This window comes from Manis javanica, chromosome 14, assembly GCF_040802235.1.
Source record: "Manis javanica isolate MJ-LG chromosome 14, MJ_LKY, whole genome shotgun sequence".
NCBI classification, from domain to species: Eukaryota; Metazoa; Chordata; class Mammalia; order Pholidota; family Manidae; genus Manis; species Manis javanica.
In genome coordinates, this window is record NC_133169.1 from 51,642,345 (window position 1) to 51,661,262 (window position 18,918).

Below are 18,918 nucleotides of genomic sequence, written 5' to 3' on the forward strand. Positions count from 1 at the left end.
AGAAAGATAATTTGAGGGTATAATACAGCCCAGTTTGGGAAACTGGTCCCTGTGAATGATAGTTAGGATGTATCCTTAGGAATTCCTATACCTTCTCTTCCCAGGGAAGAAAATGCAGGGGTCTTTTAAAATTTATCCTTCTCAGTCTGTGTTTTCAGCATTCTTTTTCTAATATATGTAGATCCATTCATTCAGCTCATTTATTGAGTATCCACTATGCAGCAGACCTAGTTTTGTGCAAAGCTGGGGATGGACACAGCCCTGTCCTCATGAGCTCTGAGTTCACGTCATTAGGCAGCTCAATACACTGTGGTCGCTGCCTGGAGGGTCTGCAATCTGGGGTGCATGCAGTGGTAGGCCTCCGAGAGATCAGAACAGCAGGACAGAAAGGATTCCCAGAGGAAGTCAATCTGAGCAGAGTCTTAAATGAGAGGCAGCTATAGAAGAAGAGGAGGAAGGGCATTCTCAGCAGAGGGAGCAGCACACATGGAGGACTGGCAGAAAGAGAGAAGATACTGCTTTGAGGAAGAGAGGGCTGGGAGCTGAGTCTGGGAACACTGGCAGGACAGGAACCCTAGGGGTTGGAGTTTCAAATGGAGGTGTGGCAGGAGGTGGTGTGGAAAGGCTAGAGGAGAGTGAATCATCTGGTGGCTGGATTGTGCCCCTAGGATGCCGCCCTGGAAACGCCTGCTGGTGCTCATACAAAGGCTGCTTGTGGGGTGGGGGCTGCAAGCAGCCACCAACTGTGGTGGACTGAGGAGGGAATGGGAGGCGGGGGCGCTCACCAAGTGTGGAGAGTTCTTCCAAGAGGCTCACCGGTGTCACCAAGGGCACACTCCACGATGGTCAGAGCGACATTGTTTGAATAGTCAGAATCTGGAAACAGCTCACATGGGTGTCAGCCAACAGCACGGTATGCCTACAGTGGGATGTCATACCTCAGTACCGAGGACAGAAACCTGGCACAGGACAGAGTGCGGTTTCTTCTACATAAAATTACAAAACTCAATAAACTCTCCGTGGTTTTAGAAGCCAGGACAGTGGTTGTCTTCCTGGATGGTGGTGCCTGGAATGCTGATGATGTTCTGTTTCTCACTCTGGGTGCTGGTTGCACAGATACATTCACTTCGAAAAACAAAATGTGCTGCGCTGTGCACCTATTTGCGTGCTTTTCCATTTGTATGTTATGCTATAAGAATTTATTAAGCAAAGATTAGCTCTGAAGGAATGACAGCAAGAGTGGCTGCTGGTAGAGGCTGTGGGGTCCAGGAAGAGTGGGGTTTGTTGTTTTCAGGAAATACCTGGAAGTGTTTTTTATAACTGAGATGGAGACCCTAGAGGGGGAGGACGGGGAGGTGGTGCTCCAGGGAGCACAGCCGTCAAAGCTTTGGTTTGTTCAAGGGAGAGAGAAGGCTTCCAAGGGCCATGGAAGAGATGTGCCTTGCCTTGGGGAGGAGAAGAGAGGATCCTGGGGGGCTGGGAGGATGCAGGGAGCCCTCCTCTGTGGAGTAGGCATCAAGGTCCTGGTCTGCTGGTGAGAGGAGTCATGAATGGGCTGGAGTCTAAGGAGGCACAGTGTGGCAGTTTCTGCAAAGAGAGCCCCTCTGGGTGGGAGAGTGTGAGCCTCGGAGTCATATTGTGGGAGGAGTGGGAGAGGCAGGTCGCTGGGCCGGCTTGGCGGGGTTATCAGAACAGCCTGCTCCAGAGCAAGCCTGGGAGCTGAAGCCCAGGGCAGGAGAGTGGCTGCAGGGAGGGACAGAGAGGGACAGCAGCGGAGCCCAGCTTGGGAGGGAGCGAGGAGGCGGAGGGTAGGCAGGGGAAAGGCACATGTCTGGAGTCACATGAAAGGGTCTCGGCATGAGGGAGCTAGCTGGGTCAGTTCTTAGCAGGGGCAGGGCCAGGAGGCTGGGGTGGGGGAGAAAGCATTGAATTGGGGCATCTCTTCTGTTCTGATTGAGGATCCCAGGAAAGGCATTGGCAGGCATTTAGCTGAGCATGTAAACGCCAATCAGCCCTGTAGCTGTGGCTGCTCGGAGGCAGCCTCTCTGGAAATGCTCACCTTTGCCTGTTTGTTCGGCACCATTTGGCTCAAGACTTGTGTGATCATGTGCATGCAACTATATCTCGGTGCTCCTGCTGCATGGCTGTGGGAGCATTTTTAAATGTCTCTTAAGCCTCAATTGCCTTGGATATTAAACAAAGACATCTAATACCTATAGTGTAGGGTTGTTTTCAAGAAATAACTGAGCTACCATGTATGGCATGCCTAGCACAGAGCCCACATTAGTGGGTGTTTAGTAATTGGCTGCTATCATAGTTATGATTTGTATTCCTACTAGCTCTCAAGTCTGATTTTTTTTTTAAAGGTAGATATGGGTTGGGTGAAAGCAAGACTCAATCTCAAAGAAAATCTGGGAGCCTTTAGCAGGGAGATGAACTCTGCCTGCATTATAAAACTTCCAGAGCATTTCTGTCACCAGTACTTTTTGGGACCCACGTGGAAACAAGAAGTCATAGGAGCCCCAGCCAGAGGGTCCAGCACTGTGCCCAACCCCATGCCCACCCAGCCCTGCAGCAGAGATGCCAAGCTCAGCTTCACCCCACAGCTGCTGTCGCTTGAAGCCAGTGTCCCCCAGGGCAGATCTTCACCCAGTGGAATGACCTTCTGTATGTCAGCCATGGGTGACCCAGGAACACCGCTGATGCTAAAATGCCAGAAACTGAGTTTTTTCCCTTCAGCATCTGGAGAGGAAATGAAATGCAAGGATGGCCAGCCTTTGAGGAGAAGATGGTAAATGGACTAGGTGTCCTGCCGCTGAGACGCTGGGGCCTGGCGAGCAGCGACTTGCTTCAACGGAGCATGACGTAAGGAGCGAAGCAGGGCATAGGCCGACTCTGCGATTTTGGTGGCTGTAGCTGGGAACGTGTAGCCTGTTCCTCCGTGTGAGCAGCTTGGAAAATTTTTCATGTCATGTTCAAAAGAAATGCTGCCAGAGGGAAGCACTTGTCCTGAATCAGAGAAGCAAGCAGAGCCTTCGTAAGGCTCACCTCTTGCCTCCCAGTTCGGACACTGCGTCTCGTCTCAGGATTTGTTATCACCATTCACTTCTCCATCTTTTGGAATCATGTGTAGAGATGGCTTAAGGAAATAACTTTAACACTTTTGGGAATATTTAAAAAATCTGTAACTCCTATAAACTCATTAAGTTTATGAAATTGCATCCATATCCACAACGAAATACTTGTTTCTAAAAGGTGTAACTTTTCCCATCATGTTGGAGAGGAAAAGCAGAATTGAATAATTCTTACCATCCTATGTGTATTGGCCTGAACTGAATGGAGGCTTTTGAAATTTTTCAGCAGTGAAGAGAGCTCTCTCTTGAGATTCTCAAACCATCCACCCTGAGGTTACATTAGGCATGAGCAAGTCGGCCGCCCTGGCAGCTCTAAAGAAAGCTCTATAGCACAGGTCCCTCCTTCGTGTCAGTTCTGATTTCATATGTAGTATTTTGTGAATGTTCCTTAGAAAATTCTAGAGCTTGAGAATCCCCAGGTGAAAATTTCCAAGTGATACTCTCAGATTAATTTGTGGACCTATGGAGTCTGCGGGATTTGTACATAGGAGGCAAGTCAGAGGATTTCTTAATATGGGCCTGGGTTTGAGGAAAGTTACTGAGCCGAAAGAAGGACCAGCAGAGATAAAAACAGATCCCACGGTTGTCCTTTCCAAAAGGAAGATATTTTAGCAGCTACTTAGTAGGAAATGCAATTTTTTAGATCTTGTAACCTTCTGTGTCCCCCAAGTGGCCTCTGTGATTCGCAGTGTGGGTGTTAGTGCAGAGCGCTTGCTAAAACCCTGCCCACCACACGCCTTGGTCAGCAGAGATGGACCGTTACTGGTGCTCTTGTCTCTGATGAATGTGTCACATTCTGATGAATGAGGTAAGTTGAGCCTCATGGGATAAAATTATGAGAACAACTTTATCTCTGTCTGCCCCCACTCCTTTAAACTTGTCAGTGGAGGCAGCTCTCTTTCTGCTCCTGGATAAAAACAGCATGTCCTGCCTTCTCTGGTCACTCTCAGGGTAGCCACATGGGTGGCATAAGTCACACACATGGTCTTAATTCAGAAATACTAGCGTCAGTCCCAAGCAGGAGTCCATCCTCTCCATCACGACATCTCCAGCCCCAGCCCCAGCCGGGGCTGGCTGCCAGCCCAGTGGGGAAGGTGCCATCTGTCTTTCCTCTCCTCCTCTCTCGCATTTCTCCTTTCCCTCCAGCCTGCTGATGAAGGCTTCTGCACTCTCCCCGCAGGAGGGAGAGTGAGTAAGTGGGAGAAGGCGATTGGGAGATGGTCTGGGACACTTTCAGTCCTCTTGATGCAGGCAGCACCCTTCCTTGCCCTGCAGCAGGTGGCCTGCCTCCTACCCGGCTTCGGCTTCTGCCTCTGCTGTTCACTTTACTGCTTCCCCCTGACTTGGTGGGGGGAACTGGCCTGCGGCAAGGCTCCTTTTCAGCCCACCATTCCCACCACCACCAGCTCAGACTGCTGTTCCTTCTGCAGACCGCATCTCCAGTCCCTGGGATTTTTTGTTTTTCGTTTTCCATTTGCAGCCACAGGCTCCTTCACCTTTCTGTTTAGACCCTCAGCTGCAGGCCATGTGGTCGGACTCTCCAAGCAATCCCAATAGAGTCGGGGTTAGCTTAGATTCAGGTTGGGGCTGGGAGAGAAGACCCCTCCTTACCCCCCATTTGATGGGCTGTAGAACTCAGGATAGCTCTCTCCAAAGAAATGCTTCCCACAAATGGATTCTTTTATTGAGGTGTAATGCACATAGCAGAAAATTGACCATTGTTAAGTGAATAGTTCAGTAGCATTTACTACAACCCTCTCTTAATTTCTACTCACTTAGCCCTTTTCATACCTCTTTCTGGCCAAGGGTTGCAAACTTAACATACTGGTTTATTTGGTATTTCCTGAGTGAATTCTGCATGTGGTCTGGCCTCTGGCTATTGAAGTTTCCCACCCATCAAATCTGCTGCCTCAGTGGAACTTCTGATTTTACATCTTTTGCATGTGGGTCATATCCTTAGACCCTATAGAAGCCCTGTGAGGGGGGTGCCACTGCTTATTTCACAGGTAAGGAAATCAAGAGAGGAGACATGGCTGCTGGCGTTATGCAAGCAGTGAGACACAAAGCCAGGAGTGGAGCCCAGCCACACCTGTCTGTCAGCAAAATCACTGCTGTGTCCACCCTGCCATGCAATGGTGGCCAAGCTCCTTCCCTCCCCAGCCAGCAGTGCCCTAAGTCCCCACCTGGCCTCTGTCCACTGAGTCATCCTAGCAGCCCTGGGCTTCCTCAGGAGCATTAGTGAACAGCCTTGTCAGAACAAAGCAAGAATATCTGTGTCCCATCTGTGCTGATGAGCAGGCCAGAGGGGATGCCCTCATGCCCTGAACCTCCAGGCTGGCCTGAGCCTGGGCCTTTCCAGGTGCTGGGTACAGCAAGGAGGTCCTGTGCTGAGTTCTGGAGACTTGCCCAGGCCCAGACAGCAGCACAGGGCACTGGGTGTGTGTGAGGCAACTGGAGGCCGAGAGCCTGCGCTCCCCGAGGGAACAGGAGAGAGGAAGGCACAGGTCACCAGTAGCCAGCCCGTCAGGCCTTGAGCCACCCCCCTGTGCCTTCTGCTCCCAAGCTGCTGGAAGTCTCCATGTAGGCTTTGTGCATCTGCAGGACGAAGGTCCCTGACACGACGTTCATCTGCCTAGGGCTGCCGAGGGGCTGTGGACGAGGCCAGAGGCTCAGGTGGATGGCGTGTCTGGGCTGCTGACTCGGGCATGTTCTCGGGGTGGCCCTGGGGCCTCCAACTAATTCACCTTCTTGCCTTCTTCTTTCAGGGAACCCAAAAGGTGCGATGCTTACCCACGGGAATGTGGTGGCTGATTTCTCAGGCTTTCTGAAGGTGACAGAGGTGAATAAAGCAGACTCATTAATGCAGGCGTCTCTTGAGGACACCCTCCAGCAGCCTCAGGAGTTTTGTTGCATTTGTTTCCTTTTTTCCCTGATACAGTGTGGGCTTCCTTTCACAGGTGGGAGTTTCTGTTCTCATTAGAGCAATCCCACTTTTACAGACTCTTATCCCCAAACACTGCAGTGATCCAGACCTGATAAGATCCAGTTGGTTTCTATGAGTGCTAAGATCCCAGAAAGGAAACCATGTAAACCTATTTTTCATTTTTCATTTCAAAAACTGAGATACCTATGGGGTTTTATTTTTGCACTTTTATTTAGAAAATAATCTTTAATAACTTGCTTTTCAAGTAGGTCAGGGTTTAATCTGGTCATTTTGTGTTTAAGGACTCGTAGAGTCTAAGAAACAATGGCACTGCTTATTTATAAGGCTGTCCTTAAAAAGGTAAATCTTAGCTCAAAAAAGCTTGATATCTTTAGCCTGACAAAAGCATGTTAGCATTTATAACCGGCTAAGAAAGAAGGACCTTTTCCACAAGTGGTGCATATCTGAATGTCCTGCACTTTTTTTTAGGGAGAAAGGCAGGTACCTGTTCATATAAGTTAGGCTTTTTCTCCACTGTGGAGAACAGTCAGCACCCACATTCCTGCCACGTGGCACCATAGAGCATGTGCCCTGAACGGTCACGTACTGTGGTAGGAAATGGTGAGAGGTGGTTGGTGGCTGAGCCCAGGTCAGGAGCCTCAGCCAGGTTCCCACGGCTTGCTCAGACTTGTCCAAAAGCCAGCCCAGGAGAAGGAAGGCCCCTGCAAAAGGCCAGAGGGCAGTGAAGTCCAGCAAAGGAGAGGTGCTGAGGGCTTGGCTCGCCCCAGAGCTCAGCCTTGTGCAGGCTCCCCTGGCCGCAACAGCCCCTGTCACCAAGGCCAGTCCCATCTGTGAGACGTGGGCTGGGGGCACAGTAGGGCTCCCTCCAGGCCTTCCTTGTTAGGACCCTGCTTTCAGGCCGGGGCCTTGAGGCCTGGTTCAGCCACCTGTCTAGGCTTGGCCTTGCTCCCCACCCTGTCTGGGGAAGATGCCCGGCCACAGTTGGTACAGACCTAGGGTTCTCTGGAGGAAGGGCTAGAAAGTGCTGACGAGCTGAGGCCCTGTGAGCTGGCCCAGGTGGCCCAGAGCACCTGAGAAACGGGCCTGGGCTGGAGGAGACTTCCCGCGGAGCTGGGCTCTGCCGGTTTATATGTGCTTCATTTGGCTCTTTGCTTCTGCAGATAACCTAGCCCCAGGCTGCGGCCTAACACTGTCTTCCTGCACTGCCATCCCTCTGTCCCTCCTCCTGCGTCTTCATCTTCCCCCTCCCTCTCTCTCTCTGTCTGGCATTGTTTCTCTCTCTCATCTGGAGTCTCTCTCTGCCCCATTCCCCCTCCCCCTCTTCCTGTTTGCCCCTCCAGGACCATTTTCTCTTTAGTGTTTTATGACTCTCTTGTTGTCTTCCTGTCAGTGTTTCTTTCCTTTCTGTCTCCCATGCCCGCCACCTGCAGAAAGTGATCTTTCCGAGACAGGACGATGTGCTCGTCTCCTTCCTGCCTCTGGCTCACATGTTTGAGAGAGTGATCCAGGTAAGACGCCGCCTGACTGACCGGGCCTTGCCTGGGCTCCCTTTCTTCTCTTACAGAGCCAGTGGGCTCCCACTTGTGTGGATGTGCACATTGCCTACTTGCCTTTAGCACACATGTTTGAGCGAATGGTGCAGGTAAGGCCCTGGCTTCAGGGAGGTGCAATCTGTGCCCAGAACCCAGAACCCCAGCAGGGCACTACTTGTCACTGGCACCATGGAGTAGAACTAAACTGCCTTGTCCTCGTAGGCCAGAGGGATCAGAGGACCTTGGCCAGCCTTCCCGTCCCACCTAGGAGCATGGTGCCAGGGAAAACCCCAGGCTTGCCCTGCCCCACCTGTGGACACACCTCAGCTGGCAGAGGCCCCAGCTGATGGCATCTGCTCCAGAGAGTATTAAAGCTTTGCAGAAATGCCCCACCAGTCAAACTCTGTGCATTGCAGCTCTGTTTAAGGCCCAAATGCGTATATTCCATCACCTCCATTAACTGATGACCTCCTAAAAAAGAAACCCACCCAGTCAAGTTGAGGCATCAAGTGGTCACACCCCTCAGGCTGTAGGTGGGACTGGTGTTATGACTGGCCCTGGGACAGGCCTTGTAGGGGTGCAGAGGGCGCTGGGGGCAGAGGAGGATGGGACGTTCACAGAAGGTTGTGGGAGCAAGGAATTCTCCATACGTGTGTCACACAAGGGATCATCCTATAGATAAACTCTGTCTTCTAAGCCTCTCACATCTTGCCTTGGGGGAGACTTGATATCCTAGGACATGCTTTCCAGCTTTCCAGTAGAATGCGAGCAATAGCTGTGAACTAGTTTTGTGACCCTGGACACGCATCTTCAGTTTGCATATTCCTCACCTGTAAAATGGAGGTCACTTAGAGCGCTGCTATGAGCATTAAGGTCAGGAGCATATATTAGGCCCCTGGTGTACCCCTAGTCCCATTAGGAAACAGGCTGGCTCCCCCTTGGCCTCCCACCAAACAGCACCCACAGCCAACATCTCCAGGACTCAGGGGCACCGGGAGTTGCAGAGGTGCTCTGGGGAAACCCACAGGCTCTCTGAGACCTGGAGCAGCCCCCTTGATAGGGTGTAGGACAGCTCAGAGACCTGAGTCCCCAGGGAGGCCCCTGACCAGGGTTTGGGGGACAGCATGAGGGGCAGCACCAGTGAGACTGGCTGCTCTGGAATCTCCCAGAGGCCCAGGATCCCCTCCATCTCTGCCTCTTCCTGCTGTGCCTGTGCAAGACTTAGCAGGTGGGAAGTAGGGAGGCAGGGGGAGTGTCGCCTCAGATAGTGTTCTTCAGTGTCTCATGCAGCATCCAGGTCTGAGTTATGGGGTCATGGGTGCCCTCCATGTAGGGCAGAACCTTGGGAAGCTCTGGGTGGCAGCTGGGAGTCACTGTCCCAATGACGCCTCCCTTCCTGTCCTTTCCCTCCAGTCTGTCGTCTACTGCCACGGAGGGCGCGTTGGCTTCTTCCAAGGGGACATCCGCCTCCTCTCGGATGACATGAAGGCTCTCTGCCCGACAATCTTCCCTGTGGTCCCACGGCTGCTGAACCGAATGTACGACAAGGTGAGCCCTGAAGGGAGTCTTGGGCCAGGCTGGGGGGGCTGCATATCTGCTTGTATGGCCAGGGTCTGGAGCTCTGTGCCCACACCCACTGGGCCTGGAAGTTGCTCCTCTCCTGTATTCCCGGACTCACCCTTCCTTCTCCTGTTTTCTTACTATTCTCCAAAATCCTGGCTGGGGAGATATTTTTTAGGAACTGCTCTCCCTACAATGTGCCCAGAGCTTGGCAATATTAACCTTTAGCTGGATGTCACACATCTGCTGACCTCCTGCAGGGGCAAAATGAGGAGTGCCTCGTTGTTGGCCTTCTGGGCCTTCTTCTCTGAGGGGAATGTCCAGAGGTGGGATATGCAGCTCTGGCAACTGTTTCCAACTGTCCTCAGATCTTCAGCCAAGCAGACACGCCATTAAAGCGCTGGCTCCTGGAGTTTGCAGCAAAACGTAAGCAGGCTGAGGTCCGGAGTGGAATCATCAGGAATGACAGTATCTGGGATGAACTCTTCTTTAATAAGATTCAGGTAAGAAAATGAACAATTATATTGTATAGAGTGGCACTACATGTCCAGTGGGTCATGGTACAGAAGAATGAGAGAAGCTCATCCCAGTGGCCTGTAATCACACAGAATAATAATAATTCTTTTGCTCATGAAATCGAAGCTTATGCCACCACTGAAATCTTAAAGGACTGTTTTCAATGTTTGGAGATGTGATATGTTTGCCAGCAGGCAACCAGCAAGGACTTGACCTCCTCCTGGAAGGCAGGTCCCTTGATCTCCACAGACATCAGGGGATCCTTGCCCGTCGGTGGCCAGGTCCACCAAGGGGCTCCTGAGGCCCGAAGTCTCCTTTGCCCCTCCATGTAGTCTGGGCTTTCCAGCCACTCTAGGTTCTTGCCAGATGGCCAAGAATCTTTCTTTCCCTTCCTCTTTCTTATCCCTTCAACCTGTCCCAAGCCAGGCTGGTCATGAGTTACTTATTTCTGTATCCCGCTGAAGTTTTCAAGCTCTTCATTACTCAAGGAATTTGTAGTTGATTCATAGCATTACTCATTTTTTTTCTTACTACTCCATTGTTAGGTATGAAAATTAATATTTAAACTCCCTTTGCTCAACTTACAGTTGAGTGTTTAGAGAATTCTTCTTCCTCTGCATAATAAATAGAGTGGAATGTGGTATTGATTTACAAATGAAAAAGACTAGGCCATTAAGATGGAAGTGGGAAGAAATTGTCCTAAGTAATTGGTGTGGGTGCTTGCAAATGATGGGAGAAGGAGGGTACAAATGTGTATTTTAAAGAAGGGAGAACCAAAATTATAGACTGCCACCCTGAGTAATGGCACTTAGAGCAAAAGACTTAACATAAACAAGTTGGCCATATTGCGGACTGAGCTGCACAGCTGATTGGGTGAATCCATCTGGAAGGAGAAGGGGCAGATCCTTACCCTAGGGTCCAGGTGGCGTCCAAGTTTGGAATGTTGACCTCAGATGGGGCCCACATGGGCTGGGTGCCGCCTCCTGCAGCCCAGACTTAGGTGGTCTCTGCTCTCCTCCCACAGGCCAGTCTCGGAGGGTGTGTGCGAATGATCGTTACCGGAGCAGCCCCCGCGTCACCAGCTGTCCTGGGATTCCTCCGGGCAGCTCTGGGGTGCCAGGTATTGCCTTTGTGTGGCCCTTCCTAGGGACAGTGGGTTCTGTATGAGGGCAGAGCAGGGAGTCCATTATACCCTCTACCGTACAGAGAAAGATCTTGGGGGCAGGATTTTAGTGGAGAAAAGCCCCTCCCCTGAGGATTAAAGAAGCCCAGAGCCAGCAAAAGCCAGGATGGCCTGGCGACACTCTGGAAGGCGCACGTGTATTCCTTCTGGGAAAAGAGATTAGATGAGCTATCGATACATACTGTCGATGTGCAGGAGATTCCCAAACCACACCTGTAACATCACCCTTGCCTTCTCCAGCTTGCAAAGTGCCTCCCAACCCAGGAGAAGAGCACAGGGAGGCAGAGGAAAGCCATCTGTTTTCTTATTTGATCTAGTAGGTTTTTTCATCTCTAAAAACTCCATTCCTTCATTTATTCATGCGCTCAACTAATATTTACCGATTTATTCAGTACTTGTGCAGAGTATAGTAACATGGTCGTGACTGATGGGTTTTAAGCAAATAGGCACACCTATTTCATAAATGTGTTCACTTAAGTTTTATACTTTAGAAGCCATGGGCTCCTCACACTGTCCTAGTCTACACCAACGTGGCCTGGCCACTCCTCCAAGCAGCCTGTCCCGCCTGGTGTTTCCTGCAAACACATGGAGCTCTGGATGGGAGCATCTTACAGAGTCAAGACAAGACATGTAATAGATTTTTAAATATTTGTCTTCATACATATTACTGAAATGAGAAATGGAGCCAGTGTTGGAAAATAAATCAATAATGTTTACCACGCCTCTTGCCGGTGCTCAGCGTTACCGACCTCCAGAGCACCTCCTTGCCCACCAGCCCCAGCACAGAGCAGCTGGGTGCTCAGTGGGGGATTAGCTGGCTGGAAAGGGCTGCTGGTCAGCTGCGGTAGGTGCGTGTGCTGCAGGTTTCTGTTTTGCTCGAAGGTTTATGAAGGTTATGGCCAAACCGAGTGCACAGCGGGATGTACCTTCACCACGCCTGGAGACTGGACCTCAGGTAGGAAGGCCTGGAGATGTGGGGATGCTTCAGGGCACTGCTGAGTTAAAGCAGCGGCTTCTGAATCCTTCTCATGGAATGTAAGTTTACAGGGGCCCTTAGGAAAAAAGCAGCAGAAACATGAAAACCCCTGATCCTGGTTATGCCTGGGTTGTGGCATTATGGATCTGTTGTTCTCTTTGTTACACATTTTTGTACTTTCCTACTGTTTTTTTGTATTTTCCTATTTCTTTGTAGGTAAGTAGAGCTCATGTTAATAATAACAGTAAATCACAAAATACAGCTCCAGGTGGGAAAGTGCTTATAATATCAGTAAATGTCAACATACTGGATTTTATAAATTCTAAATAGAACCCAGACTTGCATATAGTCATTTTAGAGTGAAGGAAGCAGGCTATGGATTGGACGTGATTTAAGGAGAGGCAAGTGCTTAGCAGCCAGGGCACTCTTGCCTGAAGGGCTGATCCCAAGGCCCTCTGGTAGCTGTGGTCTCCTGTGATGGTCATGTCTAGAAGAAAGTGGCAGCCTCAGAAAGAGCAGCTCCTCCTTCTAGCAGGGCTCATCGTTCAGGGCAAGGAAGAAGCAGCAGGTAGCCTCCGTGCTATCCATCACCAAATTTACCCCAGACACAAGGGAGGAGTCTGAACAATGCTCAGCCAAAGAATCCTTCGGGATACCGACTTTCTCTGTGAGCCTGGCGCCACTCTTCATGCTTGTCTGCTCAGCTACAAACTAGAAAACTTGGGATGATGTGCACGGAAAAGAAATATGCTCCATAGGGCAATACTCTTTTCAGAGCCCCTTGGGGTAGTCAGCAGAAACATGGTAGGATTCTAAAGTGAAGTCATATTTGGCCAAGTCAACTACAGAAGAATTTTCTCCTGAGTTTTATTTCTTTAAACTCTAGTTGAACGAAGCCTATTTTGCATATTAGTCCTCTGATCTCTCTACTCCTGGCAAATTTACTACATGAGCTGTCTTCTGAGGTCCCAGCTCACTAGCTTTTTTCTTATCACTGCCATCGTATTTACTGATGACTTGTACCTACCTCCTTCCTTTTGGACTCTTTCTTCCCTTTTATGTCATCCTCTCCATTTTCCTATGTAGAACTTCCAATGTTTTGCCTTTTTTATTCTTACCATAAAACTTGCAAAAGCTATCGAGGAGAAGATAGATAACTCTGTACAATATTGTAAAAGAAAAAAACCCCAAAAATGTCACAACTTCGTTTTTCATCTACATGGCTTACTTATCTTTTAGGACCTTGGACAGAACCTGCTTAAAAATCCTCTACCTTGCCAGTGAACAGTGTAACAAGCACAATTATTAGGATATAACTTAGACATACTTCTGTGGTTGGAGCATCTAAGAACAAGGAAGTACGAAGTCTTAATTTTGGGAGGCAGGTCACCTCATCCTTGTTTTCTATTTGTTACTCAAAGTATAGCACCTAGACCAGTGAATCAACATCGCCCGGGTGCCTGTAAGAAATGTAGGCGCTCAGGCCTCACCCCACACCTACTGTATCAGAATCTACATTTTAATATAAGATTTCTAGATGATTACTATGCACAGTAATCAACTGTCTGGTGACTGGAAACAAAGAAATATTTTATGATCCCCAACCCATGACATGTGAGCTCGCAATGGGGAAAATATTTTAAGATGGGCACTATTATAAAAAGTCCTGACTTTGGGGTTGGTGTGAGTATGAGCCCCCCACAGACCTCAGCAGGTTGTGCTGACCCCACATGCCTGTCCAGCTCAAGAATCAGATGTAAAACAAGGGCCCAGCAAAGACTGGCCTTTCCTGTCTCCCAGAACTTTGTTCTATCACCGGTGTTTGCCTGTGACACATGCCCACCCGAAGGTGTATTGCTTTCTACCCGTAATTCTGCGCTTTGACCACATGAGGGATTTTACATGGTTTTACGTGACTACTCAAGGGGTTCTATGTGGCACAGAGCACCTTCGGTGCAGAAGTTGCTCAGAGCGCTGACGTGCGCTGTGTTGTTCTGGCGTTGCAGGGCATGTAGGGGCACCGCTGCCCTGCAATCATATCAAGCTCATCGATGTCGAGGAACTGAACTATTGGACCTGCAAAGGAGAGGGAGAGGTAAACGTAGGCATTTAGCCACGTATGTTTCTGGATGCTCCCTGCAGTTAGTAAAAGGAAAAAACATGGAAATGGAATAATATATTTTCCATTCACCCTATGTGTAAAGTCACTTTTGTTTACTGATGTATTAGACTCAACTGAATTTGGCATTTCCTCTCCTGGTAATGAAGCAACCAGCCCCCAAGGCTGGGATGGGGCTCTTCTAAATCAAGATTTGGAATTCCTAAACTTTTCTAAAAATCCATATTTTTTTCCCCTGACTGGCATGGCCTGCTGTTGTGTATCTGCCCTACTGGAAACATGACCATTTGCAAACAGGCCAGATGGGGTAGGTGGAGCAGGCCTGTGCTTGTTCATTCCATGGGAACAGAAGGGAATGCTGCCCGGTCATGAGGCAGGGGGCTCAGGACCTCTGGTGGAGGCTGCTAGCCATCAACATCTGGTGGGACCCCCTCTGGTGTCACAAAGCAGCATATACCAAATGCTGGGGTCCCAGAGGAGGAAGAAGAGGTGGGGGAGGGTCTGGGGTGGCCAGATGGGAAGGTAGGAGGAGAGGGCAGAGGATGCTGTTTGAGAGGAGGCAGAAGGCAGTTGGGACCACCGGTGACTCTCCAGTCCTCTGCTTCCATTGCTGCAGCTCCCACCGCAGATTTCCTGAGGGACAGAGCACGTTGGCACACGTTATTCTACAGGGCCTCCTGCCAGCTCATATCAGGGTTCCTTATGCCATGGGCTGAGAGAAACCCGGTGTTTGTCCCACAGATATGTGTGAGAGGACCAAACGTGTTCAAAGGTTACCTGAAAGATCCAGCCAGGACAAAGGAGGCCCTGGACTGCGACGGCTGGCTTCACACCGGGGACATCGGGAAATGGCTGCCGGTGCGTACACATGGAGCCCCACGGCTCCAGACGTTTTGAGGCGGGGAGTTTCCATAATGTGATCCACTCTGGGGCCAGGAGCTTTTCCTGGGTGGAGAATGCCAGGTGTCCTTTGGCTCTGCCAGCACTCACTCCCGTGACGTTGAGCAAAGCCCTCCATCTCTGGGGCTCCGTACTGACTCGCTGGCAGAATAAGAGAGTAAGGCTACATGGCATTCTTGCATGGTGGCCCCTGGGTTTAACCAAAACCCAGTCATTGTGCCTCATTTCTGTCATTTGTCAAATCGGGTTGGTAACATCTGATGCTGTCCTCTGTGGTTGTCATGAGGAATAAGTGAGGTTACACGGGTAAAGTGCTGAGCTCAATGCCTGACAGAAGATACTTTGATGAAAGCTAGGACAGGAAAGGACCCTGTCACTGAAAACCAGAGCCCTGGCCTGACGCAGCTACCCCAGGAGCCTCTCCTGTGTCTCTGAGAAGCTGCTAAGGTTTGGAGTGGACATACTGAGATGGGTTTATCTGGCATGTGAACCCGTTGAGCCGTCCAGGGCCATCTGGGCTGGTGAGCTGATTTGCCCTGGTGTGGATCTGTGCTTCCCTTTGAGAAACCCTCATTCCTGCAGCAGACACGGATGCATCCAGCTCTGTGCCCTGGGCCCAGGACCCTGCTCAGGAGAGGACACATCTTTAGATGGTTCCCAGCCCAGTGTTCTGGGCATGACCTGAGGGCCACACTCACCTTGGGCGAGGCAGAGGACCATGGGTGCAGGGCATGAGCTATAGTCTGAGGGGAGAAGAGAAAGTGGGACGGACAGTCAGGGCAGCCTGTGCTGAGCAGAGAGACACTAGAGGAGAAAAGCAAGCAGTTCTGAGGGCCCACAGGTGTGCAGAAGGGAGGCTGGGAGAGCAGCAGGGCCCAGACACCGGCAGAAGGTGCATCGTCCCATCAGCCAAGAAAGCCTAGGCTGTAGGGGCCTCTCACTTCCAAGGCTCTGCACTTCATTTTGTATTATTTTTCTTATAGAGGGTGGGCCCTCAAATTTGGAAAAAGCTTGAAGCCCCACCAAACCTTGGATCTGCTGGGATGAAACCACCCACCTTGCAGGGTGTTGTGGGAAGCAAACAAATCAACTCATGTAACACACCTGGGGTTGTGCCTGAGGGCAGCAGGCAGGCAGTCTGTTGGAGTGAATTTTTTAAATTAGTACTATTTTGAAATAGTAGATCAGGTAAGGGTATTAAGCTTCTGATCCAGAAAGACCTGCCTCAAAGCCTGGTTCACCTACCTCCTGGTAGTGTGGCTTTGCCAGCGTTCAGCCTCGCTTCTGTCATCTGTGAAATGGTAGTGCAGATCCCCCACCCCAGCGGCTTGGCTGCTACCAGCCAGAGAGACCAGGGAAGGGAAGGCGCAGGAGGAGCAGCCCAGGCTGGGGCAGAACCCTGCTGTTTTTCCCTTTCGGAGAGATGTCCCCAGGAGCAGGAGCCGAATGTAAGCAGGAGACCCCCGAGGAAGTGGTTTGACAGAGAAGGGGGTGGATGTGAGGGGACGTCCAGGCAAGGACAGATGATGGTGACTGCTAGAAGCCCCAGGACAGGGAAACCAAGGCCATCTCCAGGTTTGGGGCGAGGGGACCAGGAGGACGAGCTTGAGGAAGATTTGCTTCCTTCGAGGCATGTGGCATCCTGCAGGGCCCAGGGGCGGGTTCTGAGGCATTCTGAGGATAGCTAGGCCCTGGGTCTGAGATTCGCCGAGGAGGCCCGGTGGGAGCCGAGACATGCGTGCGGGCAGCCGATGGCGAGATAAGCGGCCGGTACCCTGAGGAGCACTGTCAGTGGAGGCCCGCCAAGCACAGCCAGCGCTCCAGGGTTGGCCAATGGAGACAGGTGCACCCATTCCCCTGGGAAAGCCAGAAAGGCTGAGGGGAGTCAGGGAGGTGAGTGGGGGGGGGGTGTCCTTGACGCCAGGGCACCAGCCCTCACTGCCCACAGTGGTGGTCTGCAGAGGCCCTGGAGGGGTGAGGGCACCTAACGCCATCCGGCTCATCAGGCAGGGGTTGCCGGGGCCTCTGCCAAAGCTGCACGGTCTGCTGGGGTGGGAGGGGCTGCTCCTGGGTTGTGGAGGCAGTAGCTGGGGCGAGAGGCCCAAGCGTGGTTTAAGGGGGTGAATCTGAAGATGCTGGTAAGCAAAGGGGCAGCTCGCACAAGGGCCTGAGTGAGGGGGGCCTATGGGAAGGGAGGTGGGCCTTCTGGGGAGAATCCCTGGTGCTGGGTACGAGGCTGGCCGGGGCGGGGGGACAGGGGGGAAATGGGGTAAATGCCGAGGAGAAAGGACACTGGGCCCTTCGGGCCCCGAGAGCTTGGAGCCGTCGACCTGCGGTGTACAGTGGCTCTGTGAGAATGGAGACCTCAGATGGAGGGGCAGATTCCAGAGGGCAGGGGTGGGGCGCTGGGGCACTAATGAGCCAGGGGTTCAGGCTAGGGAGTCAGGACTGTTTTCTTTTTATGATGCTGTTTGTCCGACTCCACAGGCGGGAACTCTTAAAATTATTGATCGGAAGAAGCATATATTTAAACTTGCTCAGGGAGAGTATGTTGCTCCAGAGAAGATTGAGAACATCTATATTCGGAGCGAGCCTGTGGCGCAAATCTATGTCCACGGGGATAGCTTAAAGGTGAGTCCCCTGCGCATCAGCCCCTCCTTCCCACCCTGCACCTACTGGGCCTGTTTGGGAATAATTTCCTAAGTATTTGGTATTTGATTAAAGTGGTACATGTTAATTGTTAATAATTGTCACCAGGATTCTCCCACATGTTGATCATGAGAAAAAATTCCTTTTAAAAGGAGAAATCTGAATTGCTTCTCGTTTGATAAACTGCAGTTAAGTAAACAAGGTGCTTGAAGTAGTAGTAATGAAGCAGTTTTAACTTAATGCTCTGCCTACTTCCAAGAGGAACTTTGGGATAAGAGGCTCCTGTTTTGATTTTGAAATACGCAAAAGAACTTTTCAGATAAATGGGTACAGCATCACAAATAATGGTTCTGGTGGTAATATGTCTAATATGGTCATCTGGTGAGGATTAAATTATTTGGAGAAGATTTATATTTTGCTTTCAACATCATTTAGATTTGAAGTCAGAAAAATCACTGTGAATGTATTATGTGCTATTATTGGATTTAAATAATTAAATATTGTTAAAGTATTTTGTAAGAATATGCTTTAAAAATTAAGATGGAGCTCCTCACAAATGAGGACCCTCTGGATGAAACAATTTCAGAGTGGTCTAGAAATTCTGACAAATATGTGTATTTTGGTTCATAGGGTTGATTAGCATCCTAAAGACGGATGCATTTAAGATATTGGCATGAGAACTGAAGGTACACAGAAGTCTTAGTGATTTGTAATCTTGTTAAGCTTATTCTGTATTAATTTTCTTACAGAGCTAGCAAAATATATCAGAAAATAAGCAGTCAAGAGTGTGTTAGATTGGTGGAGACGTTTCGTGGGCATAGACTTATTTTTGGAAAAGGGTGGAGTCTGAGAATACTAAGATTATTTTTCATGTCGGACCACAAATAAACACTTGTAAAGCTTCTGTCCTGACAGTGTTTTCTTTTGCTGGGACTGCAGGCCTTTTTGGTGGGCATTGTCGTGCCTGACTCTGAAGTCATGCCCTCCTGGGCCCAGAAGAGAGGAATTGAAGGGACGTATGCAGAGCTCTGTGCTAATAAGGTCTGTACCTCCACGCTGCTCCCAGAACGCTTGCTGGGATTTTTATGATACTTCATAATGAGAGGACAGAGAAATAGTAGACCAGGGAAATTTGAACACATAGGGGTATTTCTAAATGTATTTTATAAATAGTGGGAATCCTAAACCAGAGGTTCATTCTGTTATTGTTGAATGACCTCATATTTCATCTTAGAAAGTTAGACGCACTGTCGACTTAAGGAGCCAGGAGACAGCACAGAAAGCTTGTCCAGCCCTGGTGTTTCACACTTGCAGGAGAGCCCAGAGGGGGTGGGAGCTTACCAAGGGCCACACAGCTCAGATGCAAGCATTGGCCTGCTGACTCCCTGGCCATGCTCTCTCCAAA

The 18,918-nt window shown here is 50.3% G+C and overlaps 1 protein-coding gene across 6 annotated transcripts in view; it reads left to right on the forward strand.

Annotated features, from left to right (window-relative positions):
- ACSL6 (acyl-CoA synthetase long chain family member 6) overlaps positions 1–18,918 on the forward strand; it is a 54,164-nt gene that overhangs the window by 24,123 nt on the left and 11,123 nt on the right. For 5 of the 6 annotated variants that reach the window (XM_017675365.3, XM_017675368.3, XM_017675367.3 and 2 more), the window contains 10 exons: positions 5,900–5,973; positions 7,509–7,586; positions 9,024–9,158; positions 9,539–9,673; positions 10,711–10,806; positions 11,752–11,824; positions 13,852–13,940; positions 14,706–14,822; positions 17,352–17,495; positions 18,453–18,554. In XM_017675365.3, coding sequence (XP_017530854.3) covers positions 5,900–5,973; positions 7,509–7,586; positions 9,024–9,158; positions 9,539–9,673; positions 10,711–10,806; positions 11,752–11,824; positions 13,852–13,940; positions 14,706–14,822; positions 17,352–17,495; positions 18,453–18,554 — 1,043 coding nt within the window. Of the gene's footprint in view, positions 1–5,899; positions 5,974–7,508; positions 7,587–7,642; positions 7,721–9,023; positions 9,159–9,538; positions 9,674–10,710; positions 10,807–11,751; positions 11,825–13,851; positions 13,941–14,705; positions 14,823–17,351; positions 17,496–18,452; positions 18,555–18,918 lie in introns of all 6 variants that reach the window. The other variant, XM_017675366.3, reaches the window with a different exon arrangement.